Source organism: Bos indicus x Bos taurus, chromosome 24 (genome assembly GCF_003369695.1).
Source record: "Bos indicus x Bos taurus breed Angus x Brahman F1 hybrid chromosome 24, Bos_hybrid_MaternalHap_v2.0, whole genome shotgun sequence".
Taxonomy (NCBI): Eukaryota; Metazoa; Chordata; class Mammalia; order Artiodactyla; family Bovidae; genus Bos; species Bos indicus x Bos taurus.
The window spans coordinates 43,004,209-43,029,360 of record NC_040099.1 but is presented as its reverse complement, the minus strand read 5'-3'; the positions used below and the strand labels follow the sequence as shown (position 1 = coordinate 43,029,360).

Below are 25,152 nucleotides of genomic sequence, written 5' to 3'. Positions count from 1 at the left end.
GCTGGAGGTGAGAGGCTGAGCAGTCTGAAGGGGGAGCCCCCACCCCACCCCGCCCCAGAGTTCAGTCCACTTACTTTCCTGGGTCCTCCGGGTGGGGTGTGTACACCAGCCTCTCACTCACTGACACCAAGTTTGTGAGTGTGATCTTTAAAAAGGACACAATGGCTGTAGGTTCTACTTCTCTTGCATTTCTTCCCAGACTGCCCACACTCACAACTCCACACCTGCACTTACTGGAGCCAGAGCAGAAGGAACGCCGAGGCCCACAGATCCTGGCCACTGTTCTGGTGACACCACCCTCCCTCCACACCCTACCCAAACCTGAGCCTGGCTCATGAGCAGTCACCACTGTATATGCAATGTTTTTATGCAAGACTCTGTGTTTAATAAACCTTATTTTCTTTCCTTGATCCTCAACCACACTGTGAAGTCTGTTCTTTTTTAGATGACAAGCATGAGACTCAGAAAGGCTGATCACTAACACTCGCAGCCACACAGCAACTTGGTGATCACCTGTCCTCCCCAAAGCCTTCCCTTCGACCTTCCTCCTCCCCTTCCTCCTGAGCCAGAACTAGTCCCCTCTATTGACAACTTGGCTTTCTGCAAAGAGGAAGTGGAATTTTCTAAGTAGAGAGAGAACAATATATAAACAGTCAGGAATGGCCAATGTACAAACACCCGCCCAGCTCACTCTGCCTCTGTGGAAGGGCTGTCTGGCCTGAGGGAAGGGGCCGCTGACTAAGGTCCAGGGGGTCAACTGGGAGCTTGCACCTGCAGTGACCCCACCCACAGGGTAAGGGGCTAGCATAACCATGCTCCAGCCCACGCAATTCCCCCAACACTCTCTCTGAAATTGCATCAGGCCAGTATCAATGGTTCCTGATTGTGAGACAGGAGAGAGGAAGGCAGGAGGAAGTGGCTGTTTCAGTGGCTGCTAAGAGACACATGTGCTGCTGAGGGCAAGGCAGCAGCTGAGAGGGGGCGGGAGGCAATAGAGAGGCAGGAGTCTGTCCCGTGGTTACAAAGGTGTGTTCACATCATTATGTGTGTTCTTCAATATGTTTTTACACTGGAAAAAAAGACAAGATACTGCTAAAGCAAACTCAGCCTTTCTATTAAAAGATCACAGACCAAAGGTGGGCTGGAAACAATTAAATGAAGACATTATGCACCACTGTGGCTATTGCTTACATTGGTGGAGCAGAGCTCCATTTTCTTTTCCACTGGATCCACAACAGAATGTTCTCTGATGTATGTCAAAGTCCTACTGGTCCCCAAAATCTGAAAAACAAAGTGAAACCAGCATGGTGACATTGACATACCCTCAAACACTGCATGTCACTTCAGATCAGCTACTAACTTCTTCAATCAGGCTGCAGCAGCACCTCCAGCTCCTCCAGCAGCTGCTGTCCAGCAGGTGGGACAGACAGACACATAAATCAGGGATGGAGGGACTGGCATTAAGATGGAGGAGAAAGTGGAGCAGGACCTGGGGCACTGAAGCCAAGGTCTGGCTGGTAAGTCAGCTGAGGACCAACCTTGCCCCCTGCCCCATCCCCCTGACCACCACTGTGCAGAGCCAGCTCTGGGGCTCAGGCCACAACCAGGCAGGGCGATGGAGCTGCAGTGGGGCATTTAGAGGTGGGAAGGGGGGCTGTGGGGGTTTGGGTTTCCTGTGGGGGGGTTTTGCTGCCACAGGTGGGTCAGTGGACATGGTGAACACTCAAGTGAACAATTAATTCACAGAGAACAAACTATCTCTCAGGCTTCCCAGAAAGCCCAAATGGGCAGGTTGACACTCCCTACGTATGGGTGCCAGCCAGGCTGGCAGGTGTAGACAGGCTGTGTTGGTGTAGCTGGGCTCCCAAGGGGCTCACCGCTCTCACGAGGCTGGGCAGCCCCCACTCGGTACTGAGGAGGCGGTGGCTGTGAAGCCGGCCCCGGCCATCCACACTGCGCTCCAGCACGTCGACACCCACAACACAGGGATTCATGGGATTCGGGTACTTCCTCATGGCCGCCTTGATGACCGTGTCCCACGGGTGGCTAGAGGAGACACAACCACCAGCATTGAGTGGCAGTGTGTTCAAAGTCAGGTCAACCTGATCCTTGAGCTTGTTCCAGATCCTGGATCCCTGATCCTCCCAGCGACCAGCGGGTAGGCAGGGGTGCAGAGCAGGCTCAGGCTGGGCCAGCCCTGCTGAGCCCTCCTTCACCAGTCCCCCATAGCCTAAGGAGGTAGGACATTTTGGTATGGGGCTTCTGGACAGTGACACAATGTTCCCATCCCCTACCTGTCACCGCCACTTACCTCAACACACACACACTAACTATGCTGCTCCACAGGCTGCAAGGCCAGGGCCCATTTCTGCCTCTGCCCACACAGCCGCAGTGACTGCTGGGGCCCTCTGCTGACCGCCCACCTGCTTCCACACTGCAGCCTCGTGCCACTAGCCAGGACAGCACACCTGCCTAGCTATGAGATCCAGAGCAACTGCTTTGCTCCAACTTCTAAGCAGTATGTGACCTGAAATGGCTACATATTTTTTTCTGATTATTTAAGTGTCTGAATTTTTTAAAATAATGAAAAAGATGAGGAAAACAAAAATCCACAATTCCACTATCTGGAGACAAATCTGTGCATGTGTTCCCATGCCACCCCCAAGGCTTGTCCTGCAGATGCCACCCCTCCCTCTGGTCCTGAGCCCTGGAGAGGGGTGGACACCAGTGTCTCTGTTGGTTTCCTGCCATCAGAGGCTGCACAGCTGCCCCTGCTCCCAGGGCTCCAGGCCCGCTGAGCCCGAATGCCATAGGGCCACAAAGGGCGCAGAGTCAGTTCCTCAGGGAGGACATTCCCCAGGCCTTGCTGTCCTGACCGTTCCTCCAGGAGGTACCCAGCAAGCATCCGGCCCCAGAGGCAGGTGACTCCAACCACCAAGGCAGGTGTCTCCGCAACATGTCCTTCCGCAGATGACAGTCCAGACTCAAGACCTGGAGATATGCATCCATGCACAGACATGCACACACTTAGAAATTAAACTGGGGTCATGCTCCATGCATGCACAAATCACCTGCTTTTTATATGGAACAGATGATGAGCACTTTCCTGCATCATGAGGCTATTTTCAGAAATAGAGGACTGTAACTAGCTGCACAAAAGGTCACCCTGTGGTATAGCCAGTCCCCTCTGGCAGATTATTTTGATTGTGTCCAACCTTTACTTTAAATTGAAGGCAGTAGTGAACATGTGTGTACACCAGCCTTTAAACATGTCTATCTGTCCTTAGGATAAATTTATATAGTGGAATTACTAAATTAAACATCAAAGATCATGAACATATTGAAGAATGTTCCATGTTTGATGTCCTTTTTAAATATAACTTTATCATTGGTCATTGACCATGAAATTTACTTTGTCAAATTCATTGACCATGAATTTATTTTATCCTCATAAAAGGCTCAGTTCAGTCACTCAGTTGTGTCCAACTCTTTGCGACCCCATGGACTGCAGCACTCCAAGCTTCCCTGTCCATCACCAACTCCCGGAGTTTACTCAAACTCATGTCCATCGAGTTGGTGATGCCACGCAACCATCTCATCCTCTGTCATCCCCTTCTCCTCCCGTCTTCAATATTTTCCAGCATCAGGGTTTTTTCAAATGAGTCAGCTCTTCGCATCACATAGCCGAAGTATTAGAGTTTCAGGTTCAACATCAGTCCTTCCAATGAATATTCAGGACTGATTTCCTTTAGGATGGACTGGTTGGATATCCTTGAAGTCCAAGGGACTCTCAAGAGTCTTTGCCAACATCATAGTTCAAAATCATCAATTCTTCGGTGCTCAGCTTTCTTTATAGTCCAACACTTACATACATACCTGACTAGTGGAAAAACCATAGCCTTGACTATGCCAAACCTTTGTTGGCAAAGTAACGTCTCTGTTTTTTAATATGCTGTCTAGGTTGGTCATAACTTTTCTTCCAAGGAGAAAGCGTCTTTTAATTTCATGGCTGTAGTCACCATCTGCAGTGATTTTGGAGCACCAAAAATAAGTCTGACACTGTTTCCCCATCTATTTCCCATGAAGTTATGGGACCAGATGCCATGATCTTAGTTTTCTGAACGTTGAGCTTTAAGCCAACTTTTTCACGCTCCTCTTTCACTTTCATCAAGAGGCTCTTTAGTTCTTCACTTTCTGCCATAAAGGCGGTTGTCATCTGCATATCTGAGGTTATTGATAGTTCTCCTGGCAATCCTGATTCCAGCTTGTGCTTCATACAGCCCAGCATTTCTCATGATGTACTGTGCATATAAGTTAAATAAGCAGGGTGACAATATACAGCCTTGACGTACTCCTTTTCCTATTTGGAACCAGTCTGTTGTTCCATGTCCAGTTCTAACTGTTGCTTCTTGACCTGCATACAGATTTCTCAGGAGGCAGGTCAGGTGGTCTGGTATTCCCATCTCTTTCAGAATTTTCCACAGTTTATTGTGATCCACACAGTCAAAGGCTTTGGCATAGTCAATAAACCAGAAATAGATGTTTTTCTGGAACTCTCTCGTTTTTTCAATGATCCAGTAGATGTTGGCAATTTGACCTCTGGTTCCTCTGCCTTTTCTAAAACCAGCTTGAACATCTGGAATTTCACGGTTCATGTACTGCTGAAGCCTAGCTTGGAGAATTTTGAGCATTACTTTACTAGCATGTGAGATGAGTGCAATTGTGCAGTAGCTTGAGCATTCTTTGGCATAAAAGGCTCATCCCAGGTCAAAAAGTTAGCAAGAGGATGCAGATGACAGTCAGGCCTCCCAGCCCCTACTTCATGATCTTTCAGTCACACCAATGGCCTCTGCACTCAGGTCCAGACACCCTGCTCTTTAACACAGAAATGTTTTTCCAAGCTGTGGAATTGTGTCATTGTGCTAAACGCATCCACCAGATCCAACGTAAGGGGATGAAGGAGCAGAGACAAGACTGGTCCTGATCACTCAGCAGAGTACAAGGAGACTTTCTTCTTGGGAAACCACCATCAAGGCCACAGTGCACCACACTCTGGGGAAGAAGGGAGCACTCACAGACTCATGAGAACAGAAGAAGGAGCTTTCTCAGTGAGTGAAGCTGTATGTGCACTTTGTAAATCAAGCTCCCAGAGAGGTCCCATAAAAATCATTATGCAGAATAGGCTATGCCTTATAAAATTACTTGAAACTATCTAAAAGTTGACAAATATTTATAATCAAGCACATCTCACACAAAGTTTCTTTTATACAGAAACCTTGCATCTTTCTAACAGATGATTTCAACTAAGCACAATGTGTTTAAAATATTCATAAAAATAATTCCATACATCAATAGAATGACGCAGGAAAAGAACAAACATAGTATTTTTTTTTTAATTACAAGGTTTAAGTACACAAGTTAGTATCACACACTTCTTGGTTAAAGAAAATAGCTCAGGGACTTGCCTTATGGTCCAGTGGTTAAGAATCTGCCTGCCAATGCAGGGGACATGAGTTGGATCCCAGGTCCAGGATGATCCCACATGCCACAGAGCAGCTAAGCCCATGAGCAACAACTACTGAGTCTGCATACCTATAGACTGTGCTCCACAACGAAAAAAGCTACCACAATGAGAAGCCTGCACATCACAACAAAGGGCAGCTCCTGCTTACCACAACTAGAGAAAGCCTGAGTGCAGAAATGAAGACTCAGCACAACTAAATTTTTTTTAAAAAAGAAAAGAAAATAGCCCAATACTCATTTGATTGGCTAAAGCTGAGTAGTCGAAAATGTCAAGTGTTGGGAGAACGTGACAGCAGAAGCCAGGCCCATGGGTGAATATATGAACCGGCCCCACCCCGGGGAGACTCTGGTTGATGAAATTCATCCTTGGGATAAAGGTCCCCAGCCGAGGCTCAGTGTTACAGAGGCCTGGGAGCTGCCCCAGGAAGGCCTCTATGCCTGCATTTTGAGGACGCATCAGCAGCAGCACTGAGGGCTGGGGGCACATGGCTGGGCTAGCAGCCAGGGAGGGGGCAATTCTGGGTGCCACACCAGGGTACTAAATAGGAAGAACAAGGCAGCTCTATGCTCAGAGAGAGTGTAGGAAAGAGCAAGTGGGGTGAGGTCTGAGGTCTTGCCTACAGCAACCCACAGTAAGGGGCAGTGGGCTGAGGAAACAGCGGTCATGAGACTCTCACAGCCCAGGGGAGGGTGCTGGTGCTCATTATTTCAGCCTCCTCTTTTGAATAATTCCAAAACATCCACAATGACTCAAAAAAAAAAAAAGGATGTAGGATAAGTCCTTGAAGCCCAAGCAATCCTGGGCCAGCCCAGCAGTTCTTGAAGTGAGGACAACAAAGCTGGCTCCCAGGCCTCTCTGGGAGCCTGGCCACTGCTGAGAGGGCCTGCCCTCCTCGCTGCAGGACACCGGAACGAGGCTGCAGAGCCCCAGGGCGGCCACAACTGTTGGCCAAGCCAGGCTGTTTGGCACTCACTGCTGAGCTGTGCACTCAAAGTCCACCAGCACCAGGGTCTGTCCCTGATAAGAGAGTAAAAGGCCTCATTTCCCACACCGGGACCCCTGGCTCTGGGCAAGGACACACAAAGGACTGGGAGGCCTCGCTGTGGTTGGAAGCTCTTGTGGCTACGGGATGCGGGGGGGGTGCTGGGTTAGGGGGAGGCCAGTCGTCCAGTCCAGTGCTTCCCGGCTATCACTTCTCCGCTAAACCACTGAACACAAACTGTAGTCATTCAGACATGAGTGTTAGACAGGAGTCTGCTCAAAGATCAATGAAGTGATCCTGTTACTTAGAGGAAAATACCTGACAGCATTTGCTGCCAAAGATAGGGTTTGAGCTTCACAGAGACAACTGGACTTTTAGAAAGCTGGCATCACTACCCAATGCTTGCCCCACGTTGTACCCGGTAACCACACAGACTAGTGACCAGTGCAACATGTCACAATTCACAGGGAAAAGGAGTCATTCAAAGTACCAGACAGGTCAATTACTCTGGTCAGTCATGGTGCCAGGTTTCCCACTGCAATTAATCTGAGAAACTATGGTTTGTTTTGCTGTAGTAGCAAAGAACAGCCATGACTATTTTTAAAAATTTCTGAAATACTGCTACCTTTCCCACGTAGGTTTTACTCATATACAGGGTGTGAGGCTGCGTTTTAATCATTTACTTCAGCCAAAACAACAGACTTCAACACTGAACACAGAAGCTGATGGGAGCATCAAGTCAGTATCTATGCTGCCTGACATTATAGAAATTAGCAAAAAATAAACAGTGCCACTCTTACTACTTTGAAGGCTTTTGGAAGCTACAGGTTTTTAAAATTAAAAAAATGTTATTTATGTTAATGTAATATGTTTATTATGGTTAATTTTAATAAATATTTTCAAGTTTATCAGTCTTAATTTCTAATATGGTAAATATTAGTAGATTTAACCCACACCAAAATGGTGCTGTGAAAATGCTGCACTCAATATGCCAGCAAATTTGGAAAACTCAGCAATGGCCACAGGACTGGAAAAGGTCAGTTTTCATTCCAATCTCAAAGAAAGGCAATGCCAAAGAATGCTCAAACTACTGCACAATTGCACTCATCTTACACGCTAGTAAAGTAATGCTCAAAATTCTCCAAGCCAGGCTTCAACAACACGTGAACCGTGAACTTCCAGATGTTCAAGCTGGTTTTAGAAAAGGCAGAGGAACCAGAGATCAAATTGCCAACATCTGCTGGATCATCGAAAAAGCAAGAGAGTTCCAGAAAAAAACATCTATTTCCATCTATTTCTGGTTTATTGACTATGCCAAAGCCTTTGACTGTGTGGATCACAATAAACTGTGGAAAATTCTGAAAGAGATGGGAATACCAGACCACCTGACCTGCCTCCTGAGAAATCTGTATGCAGGTCAAGAAGCAACAGTTAGAACTGGACATGGAACAACAGACTGGTTCCAAATAGGAAAAGGAGTACGTCAAGGCTGTATATTGTCACCCTGCTTATTTAACTTATATGCACAGTACATCATGAGAAATGCTGGGCTGTATGAAGCACAAGCTGGAATCAGGATTGCCAGGAGAACTATCAATAACCTCAGATATGCAGATGACAACCGCCTTTATGGCAGAAAGTGAAGAACTAAAGAGCCTCTTGATGAAAGTGAAAGAGGAGCGTGAAAAAGTTGGCTTAAAGCTCAACATTCAGAAAACTAAGATCATGGCATCTGGTCCCATAACTTCATGGGAAATAGATGGGGAAACAGTGTCAGACTTATTTTTGGTGCTCCAAAATCACTGCAGATGGTGATTGCAGCCATGAAATTAAAAGACACTTACTCCTTGGAAAGAAAGTTATGACCAATCTACATAGCACATTAAAAAGCAGAGATGTTACTTTGCCAACAAAGGTCCATCTAGTCAAGGCTATGGTTTTTTCAGCGGTCATGTATGGATGTGAGAGATGGACTGTGATGAAAGCTGAGCACCGAAGAATTGATGATTTTGAACTGTGGTGTTGGAGAAGACTCTTGAGAGTCCCTTGGACTGCAAGGAGATTCAACCAGTCTATCCTAAAGGAGATCAGTCCTGGGTGTTCATTGGAAGGACTGATGCTGAAACTGAAACTCCAATACTTTGGCCACCTCATGCGAAGAGTTGACTCATTGGAAAAGACTCTGATGCTGGGAGGGATTGGGGGCAGGAGGAGAAGGGGACAACAGAGGATGAGATGGCTGGATGGCATCACTAACTCAACGGACATGAGTTTGGGTAAACTCCGGGAGTTGGTGATGGACAGGGAGGCCTGGTGTGCTGCGATTCATGGGGTCGGACAAAGAGTCAGACACGACTGAGCGACTGGACTAAACTCAATATTTTCTAAGAGTTTAAAGAAGTCGTGACTTCCGAGGATGTTTGAGGACTTCTGGCCTAAGTAAGCCCTTGATTACATGAATCACAAATAGATACAGAAGTGGTCACCACAGCATGATTTTTAATAAGGGAGAAATTATGCCCCTTCAACAAGAGAAAGGATAAATGGTGTATGTATATACATACATGCACAGATCTCAAACAGATACACACGTACATCTCAGCAACACACTGTTGAGAAGAAAAGGAAACTGAAAAGCACTGTATAAGATGGTGCCAGTCATTTATATTTTAAAACAATGAGAACAATTCTCCATTCTGTTTAAGGGTAAACACAGAAAGGTCAAGTGGACCTTCAGTAAGCTGCCTAGCAGGTTCATAACTGAGACTGCATGTGGGAGCGAGGAGGGAACAACACTGGGGTGGGGACAGCAGATACTGGGCACTGCAGCTCCTGCCTGCAGAGCCTCATTTCTCTTATTTAAAAAGGGTGGAGGGCCCTTCCCTGCTCCCAGCCAGAGAGCAAGCCTGCTTTAGGGCAGCCTCTCCTCCAAATCCTACTTCCCTGAAATGACACCGCCTACTAGATCAGATCAGATCAGATCAGATCAGTCGCTCAGTTGTGTCCGACTCTTTGCGACCCCATGAATCGCAGCACGCCAGGCCTCCCTGTCCATCACCAACTCCCAGAGTTCACTCAGACTCATGTCCATCAAGTCGGTGATGCCATCCAGCCATCTCATCCTCTGTCGTCCCCTTCTCCTCTTGCCCCCAATCCCTCCCAGCATCAGAGTCTTTTCCAATGAGTCAACTCTTCGCATGAGGTGGCCTAAGTACTGGAGTTTCAGCTTTAGCATCATTCCTTCCAAAGAAATCCCAGGGCTGATCTCCTTCAGAATGGACTGGTTGGATCTCCTTGCAGTCCAAGGGACTCTCAAGAGTCTTCTCCAACACCACAGTTCAAAAGCATCAATTCTTCGGCGCTCAGCCTTCTTCACAGTCCAACTCTCACATCCATACATGACCACAGGAAAAACCATAGCCTTGACTAGACGAACCTTTGTTGGCAAAGTAATGTCTCTGCTTTTGAATATGCTATCTAGGTTAGTCATAACCTTCCTTCCAAGGAGTAAGCGTCTTTTAATTTCACGGCTGCAGTCACCATCTGCAGTGATTTTGGAGCCCAGAAAAATAAAGTCTGACACTGTTTCCACTGTTTCCCCATCTAGATAGCCATCATTAAAAGTCCTGGGGTCGGCTAGAACCCACGCAGCATACAGCCTTGACTCTGTCAGAAATTTGCTCATACTGGTTGTGCCCATAAAGATTTTGTTATAGGTCCACCTGAAACCTCAGTCAGTACTGTGAAGATGGGATTTATAAACCTGCAATTATAAGCCTGTTAATTTTTAAGGCCCCTTTCTATATGTTTTTATTTCAGTCCTGTGTTTTCCACTGCTATTTTAGCTACTTTAAACCAAAGAGCGCTCCACTACTTCAGGTTTACACTGCTCTCAGCTCTGTCTGGTCTCCACTCCTAGGGTTTCTTCGGTGCATGAACACTGGAGGAAAACTTGACAAAACCAAAAATTTTTTGCACCTCAGCAAAGGAAACCATAAACAAAAGGACAACCTAGAGAATGGGAGAAAATTTTGCAAATGATGCAACTAGTTAATTTTCAAAATATACCAACAACTCAATACAGAAAAGGGGGGAGGGGCAGAAGACCTAAGCAGACATTTTACCTCCAAAGACGACATACAGAGAGCAGCAACTATACTCCAAAAAAACTGTTAAAAACTTTAAAAAGACGACATACAAATGGCCAGTAAGCACATGAAACGATGTTCAACATTGCTAATTATTAGAGAAATGCAAATCAAAACAACAATAAGGTACCACTTCACACTGGTCAGAATGGCCATCATTAAAAGTCTACAAATAACAAATGCTGGAGAGGGTAGAAGAAAACAGAACCCTCCTACAGTGTTGGTGGAAACGTAAAGTGATACAGCCACTATGGAGAACAGTATGGAGGTTTCTCAAAAGCTACCATATGATCCTGCAATCCCACTCCTGGGCATGTATCTGGAGAAAACTATAATTCTAAAAGACACATGCACCCCAATGTCCACAGCAGCCCTATTTACAATAACCAAGATATGGAAGCAACCTAAATGTCCATCTACAGAGAAAGGGATAAAGAATATACATGATGTAATACTATTCAGCCATGAAAAAGGATGAAGTACTGTCATTTGCAGTAACATGGATGAACTTAGAGATTATTATATCAAGTGAAGTAAGTCAGGCCAAGACAAATATCATAGGATATTGTCTATATGTGTACTCTGGGGGAAAAAATGATACAAACAAACTTACTTACAAAAAGAAACATACTCACAGACATAGAAAACAAATTTATGATTACCAAGGGGGAGAAGAGGATTAAATTAGAAATCTGGGATTAAAATATACACACTAATATATATAAAATAAATAACTAACAAGGACCTGTGTAAGCACAGGGAACTATATTCAGTATCTTGTAATACCCTACAAAGGAAAAGAATCTAAAACAACACACACACACACACACACACACTGCAGTCCAGTGGTTAAGACTCTGCACTTTCATTTCAGGGAGCGCAGATTCGATCCCTGGTCAGAGAACTAAGATCCCTAATGCGGCCAAAAAATACAAAACCCCAAAACTAATACAACATTGTAAATCAACTGTATTTCAATTTAAAAAATTTTAAGTCTTTGTGCCTGATTATTTTTGGCCTTTCAAGAGTAAATTTTAATATTTCCAATCAAATATTCAACAAACATATAAAAATAGAACAAGTGTAAAAAATAAAAAGAAAAGTATGTAATCCTCAAAGGAAAAAAATCAGGCATTTCAAGGGACTAAGCAAGGGGAAAGTCTACAGTAAGCTCAGCTAGAAAGCCAGGCTTACAACTCTGCACCATTCTGCAGGTGCAGTGCCACCTGCCACACAGCATCTCATGACCCACCCTGGCAGCTGTGTGGCCTCCTCTCAGCTGTCTTTCACATTTGTCAATTTTCATCAAGGCACTTGGCTTTTAAATTCACAAATCAGTGACAGGAGATCCATGCCTTCCACAGCAGCTCGTGGATTGACAGGAATTCCTCTGGCGGACAGTAGCCCTCATTTCAAAGGGCACCTGGTCCCTGTGATATTCCTCAGTCCCTCAATGAGTAAAAACTATGTGCCAGGACACAAAACCAATGAGGTGAGGACTGAAGCAGGAATGGAGGCTCCCACAACAGTGAAGCTAAATAAAAGCAGCCAGACACAAAAGACCATGTGGTATATGACTGCGTTTATGAGAAACGTCCAGAAAAGGCAAATTCATAGAAACACAAGCAGATACTAATGTGCCTGAGAAGGAGACTGGAGTGTGACTGCAGATGGGCATGAGGGGTCTTTGTAGGATAGGAAATGCTCTGGACTACAGAGATGTTGTACAACTATGTAAATTTACTACAAGTCTCTGATTTGATTGATTTGTATGATTTGAATTGTATGATTTAAATAGGTGAATATTATCAACAGTGACTTTTCAGAGCTGACAAATCACTTCTGTTTATCAACCAAAATCTCCTGAACTTGTAGGGTAGTTCTGGTCTGAGCTGCACAGCCTGGGCATCCACCATTCCCAGGGACTTAACTTGTACCCCCTTGGCATCCAGATGGTGCTGGCATGCCCCATCCTTGGGAGAACTGAGAAAATCTATGGAGTCGGTCTGGGAATGGAACCCAGTTGAGAAAGGCTGCAGGCTGTACAAAAATCAACACTAAAATTGAATCCCATCAAGTCTAAAGATTTTATTAAAATAATTTCAGAGGTTTTAAACCCACTGATAAATTTTAATTATAATTTTACATGAAAAGGACAAAGTACTTTTTTAAATTAAAAAATGGAAATGCTATTCTAAGTGGGAGCAGAGGATTTAAAAATCTGTTACTTTAAAAAAAAATGAAATAAGCTCAGAGTGTCACAGATGAAGTAGACAAGAGACGATACCACCTAGGTTAGGAGAACACTTGTAAGCAGCTGAAGGCTTTCCAGGCCCACCTGCGTTTGCGGCCACAGAGCCCCACGTGCCCAGGCTGGCTCCCTCTGGAACCGGTGGTCAGCCGCACAGCGGGTCCCGCCCCCACCCCCGCCCCAGTGATGGCCCCGCGCGAGGTGAGACCAGGCCTGCGGAGCCGAGGATGCCGTCCCCTCACCCCGGGCCCTGGAGCGCACCACTGCCCTCCCCGTGGCGCAAAGAGTAACAGGGCCCGCCCTCCTCGAGGCCGCGGGTCAGGCCCAGGCGGGTCTGGACCCACTGTGGCCTCAGCCCGCTCACCCGAACACGTGCTCTGAGCTCCAGACCCTCATTGCACCACAGAGCGCAGCCAGGGATGCTCCAGGACCCGGGATGCTCCGCTCTGTTCGGGGGCGGAGCGTGAGCACGCGGTGGGCGGGGCGGGACTCGGCGCTGAGCCCGCACATCACGTGAGCAGTGGTCCCGTGGCTCCGCCGAGGGGAGCGGACAGGACCGCAACCGTGTGGTCGGTGGGCGCAGAGCGCCACCTTCCGGATGTGGGCAGGGTTCATTCTTATAGGTCAGATGGTCCAGATTCTCCGAAAGCCCCTTCCAGCCAGGCATGTTCCCACCAGTGGGAAAGGATGCGTAACTGTGTTCTGCCAGGGCGACAAGCCTCTCCACCCAGTGGAGGAGGAAGGAAGCAGAAGGTGTAGAAAGGTCTTAAATCAGAACGTGAGCCTCTTCGCAGCCCCTCCGCCTCGGGATTTGAAGACTCCAAGAAATCCAACCGTTTATGTAGCCACGTTGCTGAGACCCTCGCGACCCGCTCTCAAGTATGAGGACTGACAGCACTACTTGTCAGAGCGCATCCTAAATTCACCCGGCCACTGGAGTGGCCCCTTGGGTTCGCTACTTGTCTTCACCCAAAGGAGAGATACATTTCTCATTCCCATAGGAGGTGGGGTTGCAACTGGAAGCCTGGTGCTCCGTGGAACTTAGGCTGACATTTCAAAAGGATGACTCCTTTGTCATCCAGATCCCTGAGAAGAAAACATTCCTAGGTTGTTCAACTAGCTAAAGGCCTATTTGGCCTTTAAAAATGTTTACATACATCTCAAAAAGACAACCTATAAGGATTCTAGAGTAAATGCTCTAAGAAAAGGGTAAGGAGAGATTCCTTTTACACTGGGGAAAAATGATTTTTTTCGTTTTAGATTTTTATTTACCCCCCACTACCAACAAATACAGTTCAAGTGCAAAGAAGCAAGATGCTAGTTTGAGAACAGGGTGACCCTCTGCTAAATGTACTGGGCACAAGGGAGCACCCAGTGCAGCACGCAAATGGAGTGGGCGCCCCGGGCCTACCTCTGTGACTAGTCAGTGAATCTGGGAAAGTGGGGAAGCAGCCAGAAGACCTGGGCTAGGAGATCCCAGCCCACCAACTCCACACTCCACACACTCCACCTTCACCACCTGCAGCTGGATGCTCAGGGCAATCTTCCCATAGCAGCACTGTTCCCTATTTCATTGGTGAGCAGACTGGGGTTCATGGAGGTGCAAAACCACATCCAATGATCACAAGCTGAGGGCTGAGCTGAGATGACACCAGGTTTGCAGGAGTCCCCCACAGCCACGTGCAGTGACTGGCTGCCGTGGCCAGGCCAGCTGTGAAACATGCCCTGCACTAGGCTCTGAGCTCAGGGCTGTCATTTGGCTTTAAAAAGCATCATCTTTTAAAATTAGCATTTCCCACAAATATGTATTGAGCATGAGGCTAAAGAAATCAGGCTGGATGGTGAAAGACATTGTAGTGAGAATATGTGGGGAAACTGAGACCCTAACCATGAACATGACTTTTAGCAAACTCTGGGAGATAGAGAAAGACAGGGAAGCCTGGCATGCTGCAAAAAGTCAGACACAACTGAGCGACTAAACAACAACAAACCAGGAAACATCTGGACAGAGATACTACTTAGTGGTGGAGGTGGGACCTGAGGGTGGGAGTCTATAGAGGGTGTCCTCCTGGCTCACTGTACCGGCACCTGCCTCACTTTCAAAGCCACCTCACACACAGCTGTCAGGTCCCAGCACCTCAGTGGCTCCATCACTACTTATACGTACTCCCCTCCAAGACTTACCACCATGTGTTAAGACCACGGGAACTAAGTTACCATCATCCTTGGCAATTCCCGAGTCAGAAAACCAACAGGCGTATAATAAATCATTGACTGTTGAACAACAGATGAAAGGCACGGCCCTGCTTCAAGTCCTATACCACTACCTCCATTTTTGGTCAAACACCACCCTCTCTCTTGTTCTGTTCCACCAAGTCTGGTCCAGGAGCAGCAGCAGCTTTATCACCTGGGAGCCTGTTAGGAATAGAGACCCCTGGTTCCACCACAGCCCCACCATGCAGCATCGTGGCAGTTTTACCCCACTGGAACAGGCTCCTGAAACCTCTCATCAGTCATCACTGTGCTTCCAGTGTGACAGGTGCTGTTCTGTTGCCCTCCCCATGGGCCTCTGTGCTGCAAGAGAACTACTGGTCTCTCTCTCCCGGAACTCTGCTCCCTCTGCATCCTCTGTTCTGGTCCTTCCCATCTCCCCTGCACACACCTTTTGCCTCTCTGTTCTCCCTCTACACCTGCTCCCCAAGTGACTTACTGAGTATCCTGGTTTCCACTGACTTCTCGCCTGTCTCTCCATCTCACTCCTACCCATCTAGGTCCTACCTCAAACATATCATGGTCATACATCTCCCACCCTAAGCAGATTCCTCTTCCAGGAGTCAATGGCCAGGACCCTGGCATCACCCAGGTGCACCAAGCTGGAATACTCCCCGACCCTACATCCAGCCAGTTACTGAATCCTTAGGGATTTACCTCCTTTAGATTGTTTTAATCCATTCCATCTTCCACATGATTTAAGAGCCAATTCGATTTAACAGTTGCAGCTGAAGGCATGTGTTTGAAGAAGAACAAACCTGGGTTCCAGTCCTGGCTCCCCTTTTGCAAATTGCTAACCTCCTGAATATTAGTGTCATCATTCTTGACATGGGAGCACTACTAGTAAAAAAAAAAAAAAAAGTCCTTTTGGCCTAGTGGGAATTAATGAGGACAGAGTACATGCCTGTGGTTAAAACTGCTGTGACATCCCTGCTGACCTGGCTCAATCCTAGATGGCCCCTCAGAATGCCATCGCATCAGCCTGCCACATCCCCTCCAAAGCTTTGTTTGGCCGTGCCCTGGGGTGCTTCCCGCCCTCTCACCCTCCTGTGGCTGCTCCTGATACCTCTCTCGTACTCTCAGCACAGTGTTTTATAAGTACCACACCTGTTTGTGTTTCTGTCTCTCCCACCAGATTACCCTTATTAAGGAAGCAGGTATCTAGGCTTCACCCCTCTTTTAGCTTTTGAATTGGCATCTCTGGGGTGAGGCCTAGGAACAGGCAGGGCTGATGAGTGGTGGAGGCGGTCACAGCGCTCTGGAGTTTGGAAAGGCATCCTGCACTCACCTGAGCTCTGGGGTGGGACCCAGGCCTGGCTTGTTTCTGTGTGCCCAGGATCGGTCCCTGTACTTGGCCAACAGTGAGCTCCAGATAACTGCTTGTTCAGTGAGTCAAGGATGACTCCGAGGGCATCATGAACCTGTGAGAGGCTTGGCCCAGAAGTGGGTGGGGCTCCATCTGTTGTCATCACGCAGAGCCACCTGGTCGAGTTCCAGGAAACCTTGCCATTTTCAGGAATCACCTGTGCGGTAAATCAGGAGACTTTTAAACCAGTAGTCCTAGTCTTTTTTGCTATTTTATTCACATTCTATACATTGAGATTCCATGTTGAAATACCACTGCTACAAGAGTCTGCAGCTAAAAATAAATAAGTTTGAAAACTGCTGTGCCAGAACATATTTTTAAACTAAAAAATTAGGGAGAAAATCAATCTCCCAGCAGGTAAGGAGTCTTGAAGAACATTTGGAGGTGTTCCTTTCCCACTGCGATGGATATTCTTCACTAGGCTCTGATGTTTAATTGATCCTCAGATACAGTGATCATGAAGATCTGATTTACAGGGACTCCTCAATCTGCCATGCAGTCAGAATAGGAGGGCAGGAGGCCAGGGTTCCAGCTGCTGCCATCAGCATCTGGATCTTCCAAGATCCTATGCAGGAATATTATTGGGATCCAGTGACAAGTTCTCTAACCAGAGTCAGAACTATCCTGAACTCCAACACAACCAAGATATTCTCATATTTTATTAAAACAGAGTATACCTCTGTGACTCTTTACTTTCTGTGATATATGTTTCTATGTAATTAATTCCTCTTCCCAAACCTTACATACAATTCCTGAACTAAGTCTCTCCCTTAAATAGCCTAAGTTCTGCTCTGTATTTCTGCTTCTGGGCACTTTAAATTCTATCCGTTTCCCTTATGTTTTCTGGCATTGCAAAGACGGCTCATGACCAAGGGGTTTGGTATCCAAAACAATCATCAGTTTTCTCTCAAGAAGACACAACTAGGAAAAATCTAGGGACTTTATGATTTCTATGCACTATTGTGGCTAAACTTTTAGAAAAATATTTGATCACTACAAAGTAATGTAGTGGAAAAGACGCTGATGCTGGGAAAGACTAAAGGCAGGAGGAGAAGTGAATGACAGAGGATGAGATGGTTGGATAGTATCATCAACTCAATGGATGTGAGTTTGAGCAAACTCTGGGAGATAATGAAGGACAAGGAAGCCTGGCTTGCTGCAGTCAATGAGATCTCAAAGAGTCGGACACGACAGCAAATGAACAACAGCAATACTTTACAATACATGGTGATTAGGAATATTCTAAATGTTTGCTATCGTCATTCATAAAACTTGCACTTTTAGAGATTGATGTAATTCATTCTTTTATTGGTTGTCACATAGAGGATATTAATACTGTGTCTTTAGATTCCTTTACTTGGGGCACATTACCAGAAACAGCAGCACAGGTTATGACCACTGACTGAAAATATTATATCAGTTTCAACTTACAAAAATAATTAACATTGTTACAAATTAACAACAGTAACATCATTTAGGAGGGAACAATATCCAGACCAGCCTGTGAACAGTTTTCTGAAATGCATGATGCACAGCTGTCAAGATTAATAGACCTCTCCTGCCACCCTGTGGGCACACTATGCAACAAAGCTCTCCGTAAGTAGTCTTAGGGTCCCTACCCCCTCAAACACAAGTAACATTTTTTTTTAATGTTTACTAAGCGCTATCTGCTGGGAAATTATCCTGTGAATATGTATTGGCAGGTATGTGCGTGTGTGTATATATCAATAATGTTCACTGTAGCATCTAAAATACAAATAAATTGGGAGCAGTCTAACTGATTCTTGGTTAGAAACTGTTACACTGTTCCCACAGAATATCAGGAAGCTGATTAAAGAACTGGGGTGGAACTATAGGTTTTTAACATACAAGAAGCATATGTTAATCAAAAAAGTAAAGTGTATAAACCACAATTTCATTCACATTAAAGTATACTTTATATGCTTGTAAATATATGGAAACCATATAGACACATACACAGCACACCAAAAAAATCTCTAAGAAAATTATTTTTATAAGCATTGAGAATGAGAGACTCACTTTCACTCCCTATTTTGTATCCTCAACTTTGCTGAACTTATTAGTTCTAGCAACCTTTAATGATTATGATTTTCTATTAATTATAATCCCATCATACGTGTATAGAGATAGCTTTACTTCTTCCTTTCCCATACAGATGCCTAATATTTCTTTTTCTTGTCTTCTTGATGTGGCTAGAACTTCCAGTACAATGTTAAATTGTAATGGTGAAAGTGGGCATTTTTGATTCTGTTCTTGATCTCAGAGGAAACAATTTCAGTCTCTTAACACTGAGTAAGACGTTAGCTGTGATTTTTTCACAAGTGCCCTTTATTATGTTGAGAAAATTACCTTCTCTAGTACTCCAAGTGATTTCTCTCATGAAACAGTGTTGGATTTTTGTCAAATGCCTTTGCTGTCAATTGAGAATATCATGTAATTTTAAAACATCATTCTATTAACCTGATGTATTACATTGACTAATTTTCTTATGTTGAACCATCCTGACATTCTGAGATAAATCCCTCTTGGTCATGGTGTAGAATCCTTCAAATATGATACTAACTTTGGTTTGCCAGTATTTTGTTGAGAATTTATGCATGTATATTTGTGAAAGATATTGCATTATCTACAAATACAGTCAATTGGAAGTTGGGGCTTCAAATAAGAATGTTGGGGCAATCTACAGATTTAATTCAATTTCTGTTAAAGTATGATATTCTTCACAGAACTAGAATAAATAATCTTAAAATGTATATGGAACCATAAAAGACCCAGAATTGCTAAAGCAATCTTGAAGAAAAAGAAAAAAGCAGGAGGCATAACCCTCCCATACTTCAGACAATACTACAAAACTAGAGTAAGCAAAAAATGTGAGGATTTCCCTGACGGTCCAGTGGTTAAAAATCCATCTGCCAGTGCAGGGGAAGCAGGTTCAATCCCTGGCCTGGTAAGATGCCACATGCTGTGTGGCAACCAATCCCACACGCTCTAGAGCCTGTGCTCTGCAACAAGAGAAGCCACTGCAACTAAAAAAAGCCCATGAACAGTAATGAAGACCCAGCATAGTCAAAAATAAATTAATTTTAAATTTTATTTTTTAAAGTATGGTATTGGAACAAAAACAGGCACAGGAATCAATGGAACAGAATAGAGAGCCCAGGAAAAAAATCTCAGACGCCTATGGTCAATCAGATGGCTGGATGGCATCACTGACTCGATGGACATGGGTTTGGGTGGACTCCGGGAGTTGGTGATGGACAGGGAGGCCTGGCGTGCTGTGATTCACGGGGTCACAAAGAGTCGGACATGACTGAGTGACTAAACTGAAATGAACTGAATGGTCAATCAGAAGGCAAGAATACAAAAAGAGGAAAAAGTCTCTCTTGCAAGTGGTATTGGGAAAGTTGGACAGCTGCAAGTAGATCAATGAAGTTAGAACACACCCTCACATCCATCACACACAAAAATAAACTCAGAATGGCCTAAAGACCTAAATATAAGACATGACACCATAAAAATCCTAGAAAAGAAGGTCTCCAAAACATTCTCTGACATAAATTGTACCCAAGTTTTCTTAGGTTAGTCTTCCAAGGCAATAGAAATAAAAACAAAAATAAACAAATGGGACCTAATCAAACTTAAAAACTTGCTCAAAGAAAACCATAAACAAAAGGAAAAGCAACCTTTAGAATGGGAGAAAATATTTGCAAATGATGCAACCAAAAAGGGCTTAATTTCCAAAATATACAAACAGCTCATAAAACTCAACAACAAAAAAAGCAAATGACCATATCCAAAAATGATCAGAAGACCTAGACAGACATGTCTTCAAACAAGAAATACAGATGGCCAATATGCACATGAAAAGATGCTCAACATCGCTAATTATTAGAGAAATGTAAATCAAAACTATAATAAGATACCACCTCAGAATGGTCAGTAAAAAGTCTACAAGTAAATGCTGGAGAGGGTGTAGAGAAGAGGGAACCCTTGTACACTGTTGATGTGAATGTAAGTTGGTGCAGTCACTATGGAAAACAGTATAGAAGTTTCTCAGAAGACTACAAATAGAATTACCATAAAATTCAGCAATCCCACTCCTGAGCACGTATCTGGTTGTTGTTTAGTCACAAAGTCATGGCCGACTCTTTTGCAACCCCATGCAGTATAGCCCGCCAGGCTCCTCTGTGCATGGGATTTCCCAGGCAAGAACACTGAAATGGGTTGCCATTTCCTTCTCCAGAGGATATTCTTGACCCAGGGATCAAATCTGTTTCTCCTGCATTGGCAGGCAGACTCTTTACCTCTGAGCCACCTGGGAAGCCTGGGCATATATCTGGACAAAACTGTAATTTAAAAAGATACATGAACCCCTGTGTTTATAGCAGCACTGTTCACAACAGCCAAGACATAGAAACAACCTAAATGTCCATCAACAGATGAATGGATAAAGAAGATGTGGTACATATACACAATGGGATACTACTCAGCCATAAAAAGAATGAAATAATTCCATTTGCAACAACCCAGATCCAACAAGAGGTTATTATACAGAAAGAAAAGACAAATACCATATAATATCACTTAGATGTAGAATCTAAAATATGACACAAGTGAACCCATCTATGAAACAGAAAAAGAATCATGGACATAAAGAACAGATTGGTGGTTGCCAAGGGGGAGGGGGTTGAGGAAGAAGAGGAGTGGGAAGTTGGGATTAGCAGATGTAAGCTTTTTATGTAGGATGAATAAAGAAGGTCCTGCTATATACCAAACAGAACTATACTCAATCTACTATATAGCACACAGAACTATATTCAATATCCTATGATAAACCATAATGGAAAAGAATATATACATATATATGCCTGAATCACTTTGCTGTATAGTAACTAAGACATTCTAAATGAAGTACAATAAAAAAAATACTACTAAAAAAATTGGTAATGGAAGCTTAAGATGATTCAAAGAAAGGGAAAGCTATCCCATGCTCCTGGATTGGAATAATAAATACTGGTAAAAGGGCCATATTACCCAAAGCAATTTACAGATTTAATGCAATCCCTATCAAATTACCCATGACATTCTTCACAGAACTAGAACAAATAATCCTTAAATTTATATGGAACCATAACAGATCCAGAATAGCTAAAGCAATCCAGAAGAAAAAGAACAAAACAGGAGGTATAACCCTCCCAGACATGAGACAATACCACAAAGCTACAGAAATTGAAATAGTGTGGTACTGGCAAAAACAGACCTATGGATTAATGGAACAGAATAGAGAGCCTAGAAATAAACCCACATACCTATGGTTAATTAATTTTGGACAAAGGAGACCAGAATATTCAATGGGAAAAAGTCTCTTCAGCAAGTGGTGCTGGGAAAGTTGGACAGTCACATGCAAGTCAATGAAGTTAGAACACACCACACACAAACTCAAAATGGCTTAAAGACTTAAATATAAGACATGACAACATAAAACATCTGAAAGAGAACATAGGCAAAACATTCTCTGACATAAATTAACTAATGTTTCCTTAGGTCTCTAAGGCAATAGAAATAAAAGAAAAAGTGAACAAATGAGATCTAATCAAATGTAAAAACTCTTGCACAGCAAAGGAAACCATAAACAAAATGAAAAAATAATCTATGGACTGGCAGAAAATATTTGCAAATGATGCAAATTTCTTAACAAGGAAACCTTAACAAGGGTTTAATTTCCAAAACATACAAACAGTTCATACAATTCAATAACACAAAAACAAACAACCCAATAAAAAAAAATGAGCAGAAGGAGGGCGTTTAGGGGAGAATGGATACATGTATATGTATGGCTGAGTCCCTTTGCACTCCACCTAAAACTATAAAACATTATTAATTGGCTAACAAAATTGTTAACTGACTGTGCATGCTCAGTTGCTTCAGCAACTCTTTGACCCTACGGACCATAGCCCACCAGGCTCCTCTATCCATGGGGTTTCCAGGCAAGAATACTGGAGTGGGTTGCCCCCGCTCCTCCAAGGGATCTTCCCAACCCAGGGATTGACCCCACATCTCCGGTATAAAAGGCAGATTCTCTACCACTGAGCCACCAGGGAAGCCTTTAACTGACTATAGTTCAATACAAAAATAAAAAGTTGTTTTTAAAAATATGAGCACAAGATGTAAATAGATATTTCTCCAAAGAAGACACACAACAGATGGCCAATAGGCACATGAAAAGATTCTCATCATCACTAATTATTATAAAAATGCAAATCAAAAGAACAATGATCAAACCACCTCACACTGGTCATAATGGTCATCAAAAAGTCTACAGGAATTTCCTGGCAGTCCAGAGGTTAAGAATCTGCCTGCCAATGCAGAGGACATGGGTTTGATCTCTGGTCTGGGAAGACTCCATATGCTGTGGGACAACTAAGTCAGTGTGCCCCAACTACGGAAGTCAGCACATGCCCTAGAGTCTACACTCTACAAAAGAAGCCAAAGCAATAAGAAACCCATGCACCAAGACTAGATTGTAGTCCCTGTTCAATGCAACTAAAGAAAGCCTGCAAAAAAAAAAAAAAAGCCTGCATGCAGCAACCCAATGCAGCCAAAAACAAATAGTTTTTTTTTTTTAACTTTACAAAATAAATAGTTTTAAAGTCTACAAATAATAAATGCTAGAGAGGCTGTGGGGAAAAGCAAACTCTCTTATACTGTTGGTAGGAAAGTAAATTGGTCCAGCCACTATGGAGAGCAGTGTGGAGGTTCCTCAAAAAACTAAAAATAAACACAGTAATAGTTGGGGACTTTAATACCCCACTTTCATCAGTGGACAGATCATCCAGACAGAAAATTAGTAGTGAAACATGGGCCTTAAATGACACTTTAGACCAGATGAACTTCACTGATATTTAGAGAGCATTCCATCCAAAAGCAGCAGACTACACATTCTTCTCAAGTGCACACAGAACATTCTCCAGGATAGATCACATGCTGGGCCAAAAGGCATGCCTTGATAAATTTAAGAAAAGTGAAATCATATCAAGCATCTTTTCTTATTACAACACTATGATATTAGAAATAAACTAAACACTATTATACCAGAAATAAGGAGAACAAGAAGGAGCAGGTGGACATGGAGAACATCTCTCTCCACGGATACATCAAGAATACACCATCAGACAGAGAACTGCATGCACAATGCCAGCTGAGCGCATAGAGGAGTACCTGATGAGTGGAAAAGAATATATTGAACCACGAAAAATTTGGTAGAATGAAGGAACTAGGGGGAAAAACAAGAGTGTTAGTAGGACTGGACCTGCCCTCGGCAGGGGGTCCGATCCCCACATGGGGGCAATTGTCTGAGTCAGAGGAGAAACATTTAAGTCTAACAGTGAAACAGCTGATCTGTGGCAGCCTAAATGGAATGAGAATCAGACAGTTCTTGCCACATCCATACATACCCCAGAGAGGGATGTAGGTCCCTTAGAGGTACAGAGACTGGGAGCTGGAGTTTGGGGATTGTGGAGCAATCCCAGGGCGAGGGCTGCTGTTTGACTGCGGAGAGATGGATCGAGGGGATGTGAGGGAGGAGATTGTGGAAGGAGATGCCTGTGAAGGGAGGCCAGGCAGCCATGGAAGCAAGGCGGTGGAGCCATCACCATAGCCTTTCAGTTCCCACATGCCACAATCAGCAGCTGAACAATAGAGAGGCTGGCCCATTAAACCCCTGAGGCACTGAAGTACAGAGTAGACTCCAGTCAGGGGGGCCCCTCTATGTGCCTGACGCCCTGAACAACAGAGAAGGACCCCAGGCAACGGAGTCCTCTAAGTGTCTCAATGGGCGGAGCTACGGAGAAAGACTGGCCAAAGAGGCCTTCTGATCCCCAGCTACAAGAGGCTCCAAAAAAGACTCTCATAACTCCTGTGGTGGAGGCAATCCATGCCCCTGCACACTTGGCACTGCCAGGGTCCCTGAAAACCAAGCAGCTGTGCCACCTTCATGCTCACCTCTCACTGGGGCAGAGCTGCCACAGGCAAAAAAAAGTCTTGCATCTCTGCACACAGGGTCACTTTGGTAGTGTCCGACTCTTTGCCACCCTGCAGACTGTGGCCTGTCAGGCTTCTCAATCACGGAGGTGGGCTCTCCAGGCAAGAATACTGGAACCTATTGGCCAATACTGGTTGCCATACCCTTCTGGAGCACTATATTTCCTGCTGCCCTAACCGCCAACTCCCCTGAGTACCTCGTGCTGCCAGAACCCCTGCAACCCAAGCAGCTGCACACCACTGCCACACCTGGCCTTCACAGGTGCAAACCCAAGTCCTCCAGGGCAGCCTCAGGAGCAAACCCCAGTGGATGACCCACATGCAGAGGTGAAAATAAAACCACAATTGAAACCCAGGGGCAGTGTGGCTAAGGAAGAAGACCCAAAACCTTCCCACCAGCTGTACAAGCTGCAGATCAAATCCACAGGATCAACTAGGCCAATTCTGTATCTATGGAATATATAAAAAGTCATTGAGAGCTACCACACAAAAAAAGCACTAGTTCTGATAGCTGTGGACATTGGAGGCAAGAACACACAGGAGTAGGAC

At 44.6% G+C, this 25,152-nt stretch overlaps 1 protein-coding gene across 9 annotated transcripts in view; it reads right to left on the bottom strand.

Moving 5' to 3' along the window:
• Window positions 1-25,152, bottom strand: part of PRELID3A (PRELI domain containing 3A) — a 48,970-nt gene that overhangs the window by 11,129 nt on the left and 12,689 nt on the right. For 3 of the 9 annotated variants that reach the window (XR_003508411.1, XR_003508412.1, XM_027525604.1), the window contains exons 1-4: window positions 13,270-13,384; window positions 1,878-2,046; window positions 1,192-1,281; window positions 75-145 (exon numbers count right to left, since the gene is read on the bottom strand). Coding sequence is in view for 7 of the 9 variants with exons in the window: in XM_027525604.1 (XP_027381405.1) it covers window positions 75-145; window positions 1,192-1,281; window positions 1,878-2,046; window positions 13,270-13,301 (362 nt within the window). In the remaining 2 variants the exon portion in view is untranslated. Of the gene's footprint in view, window positions 1-74; window positions 146-1,191; window positions 1,282-1,877; window positions 2,047-13,269; window positions 13,425-16,464; window positions 16,700-25,152 lie in introns of those variants that run through there. The other 6 variants (XM_027525605.1, XM_027525603.1, XM_027525607.1 and 3 more) reach the window with 6 other exon arrangements.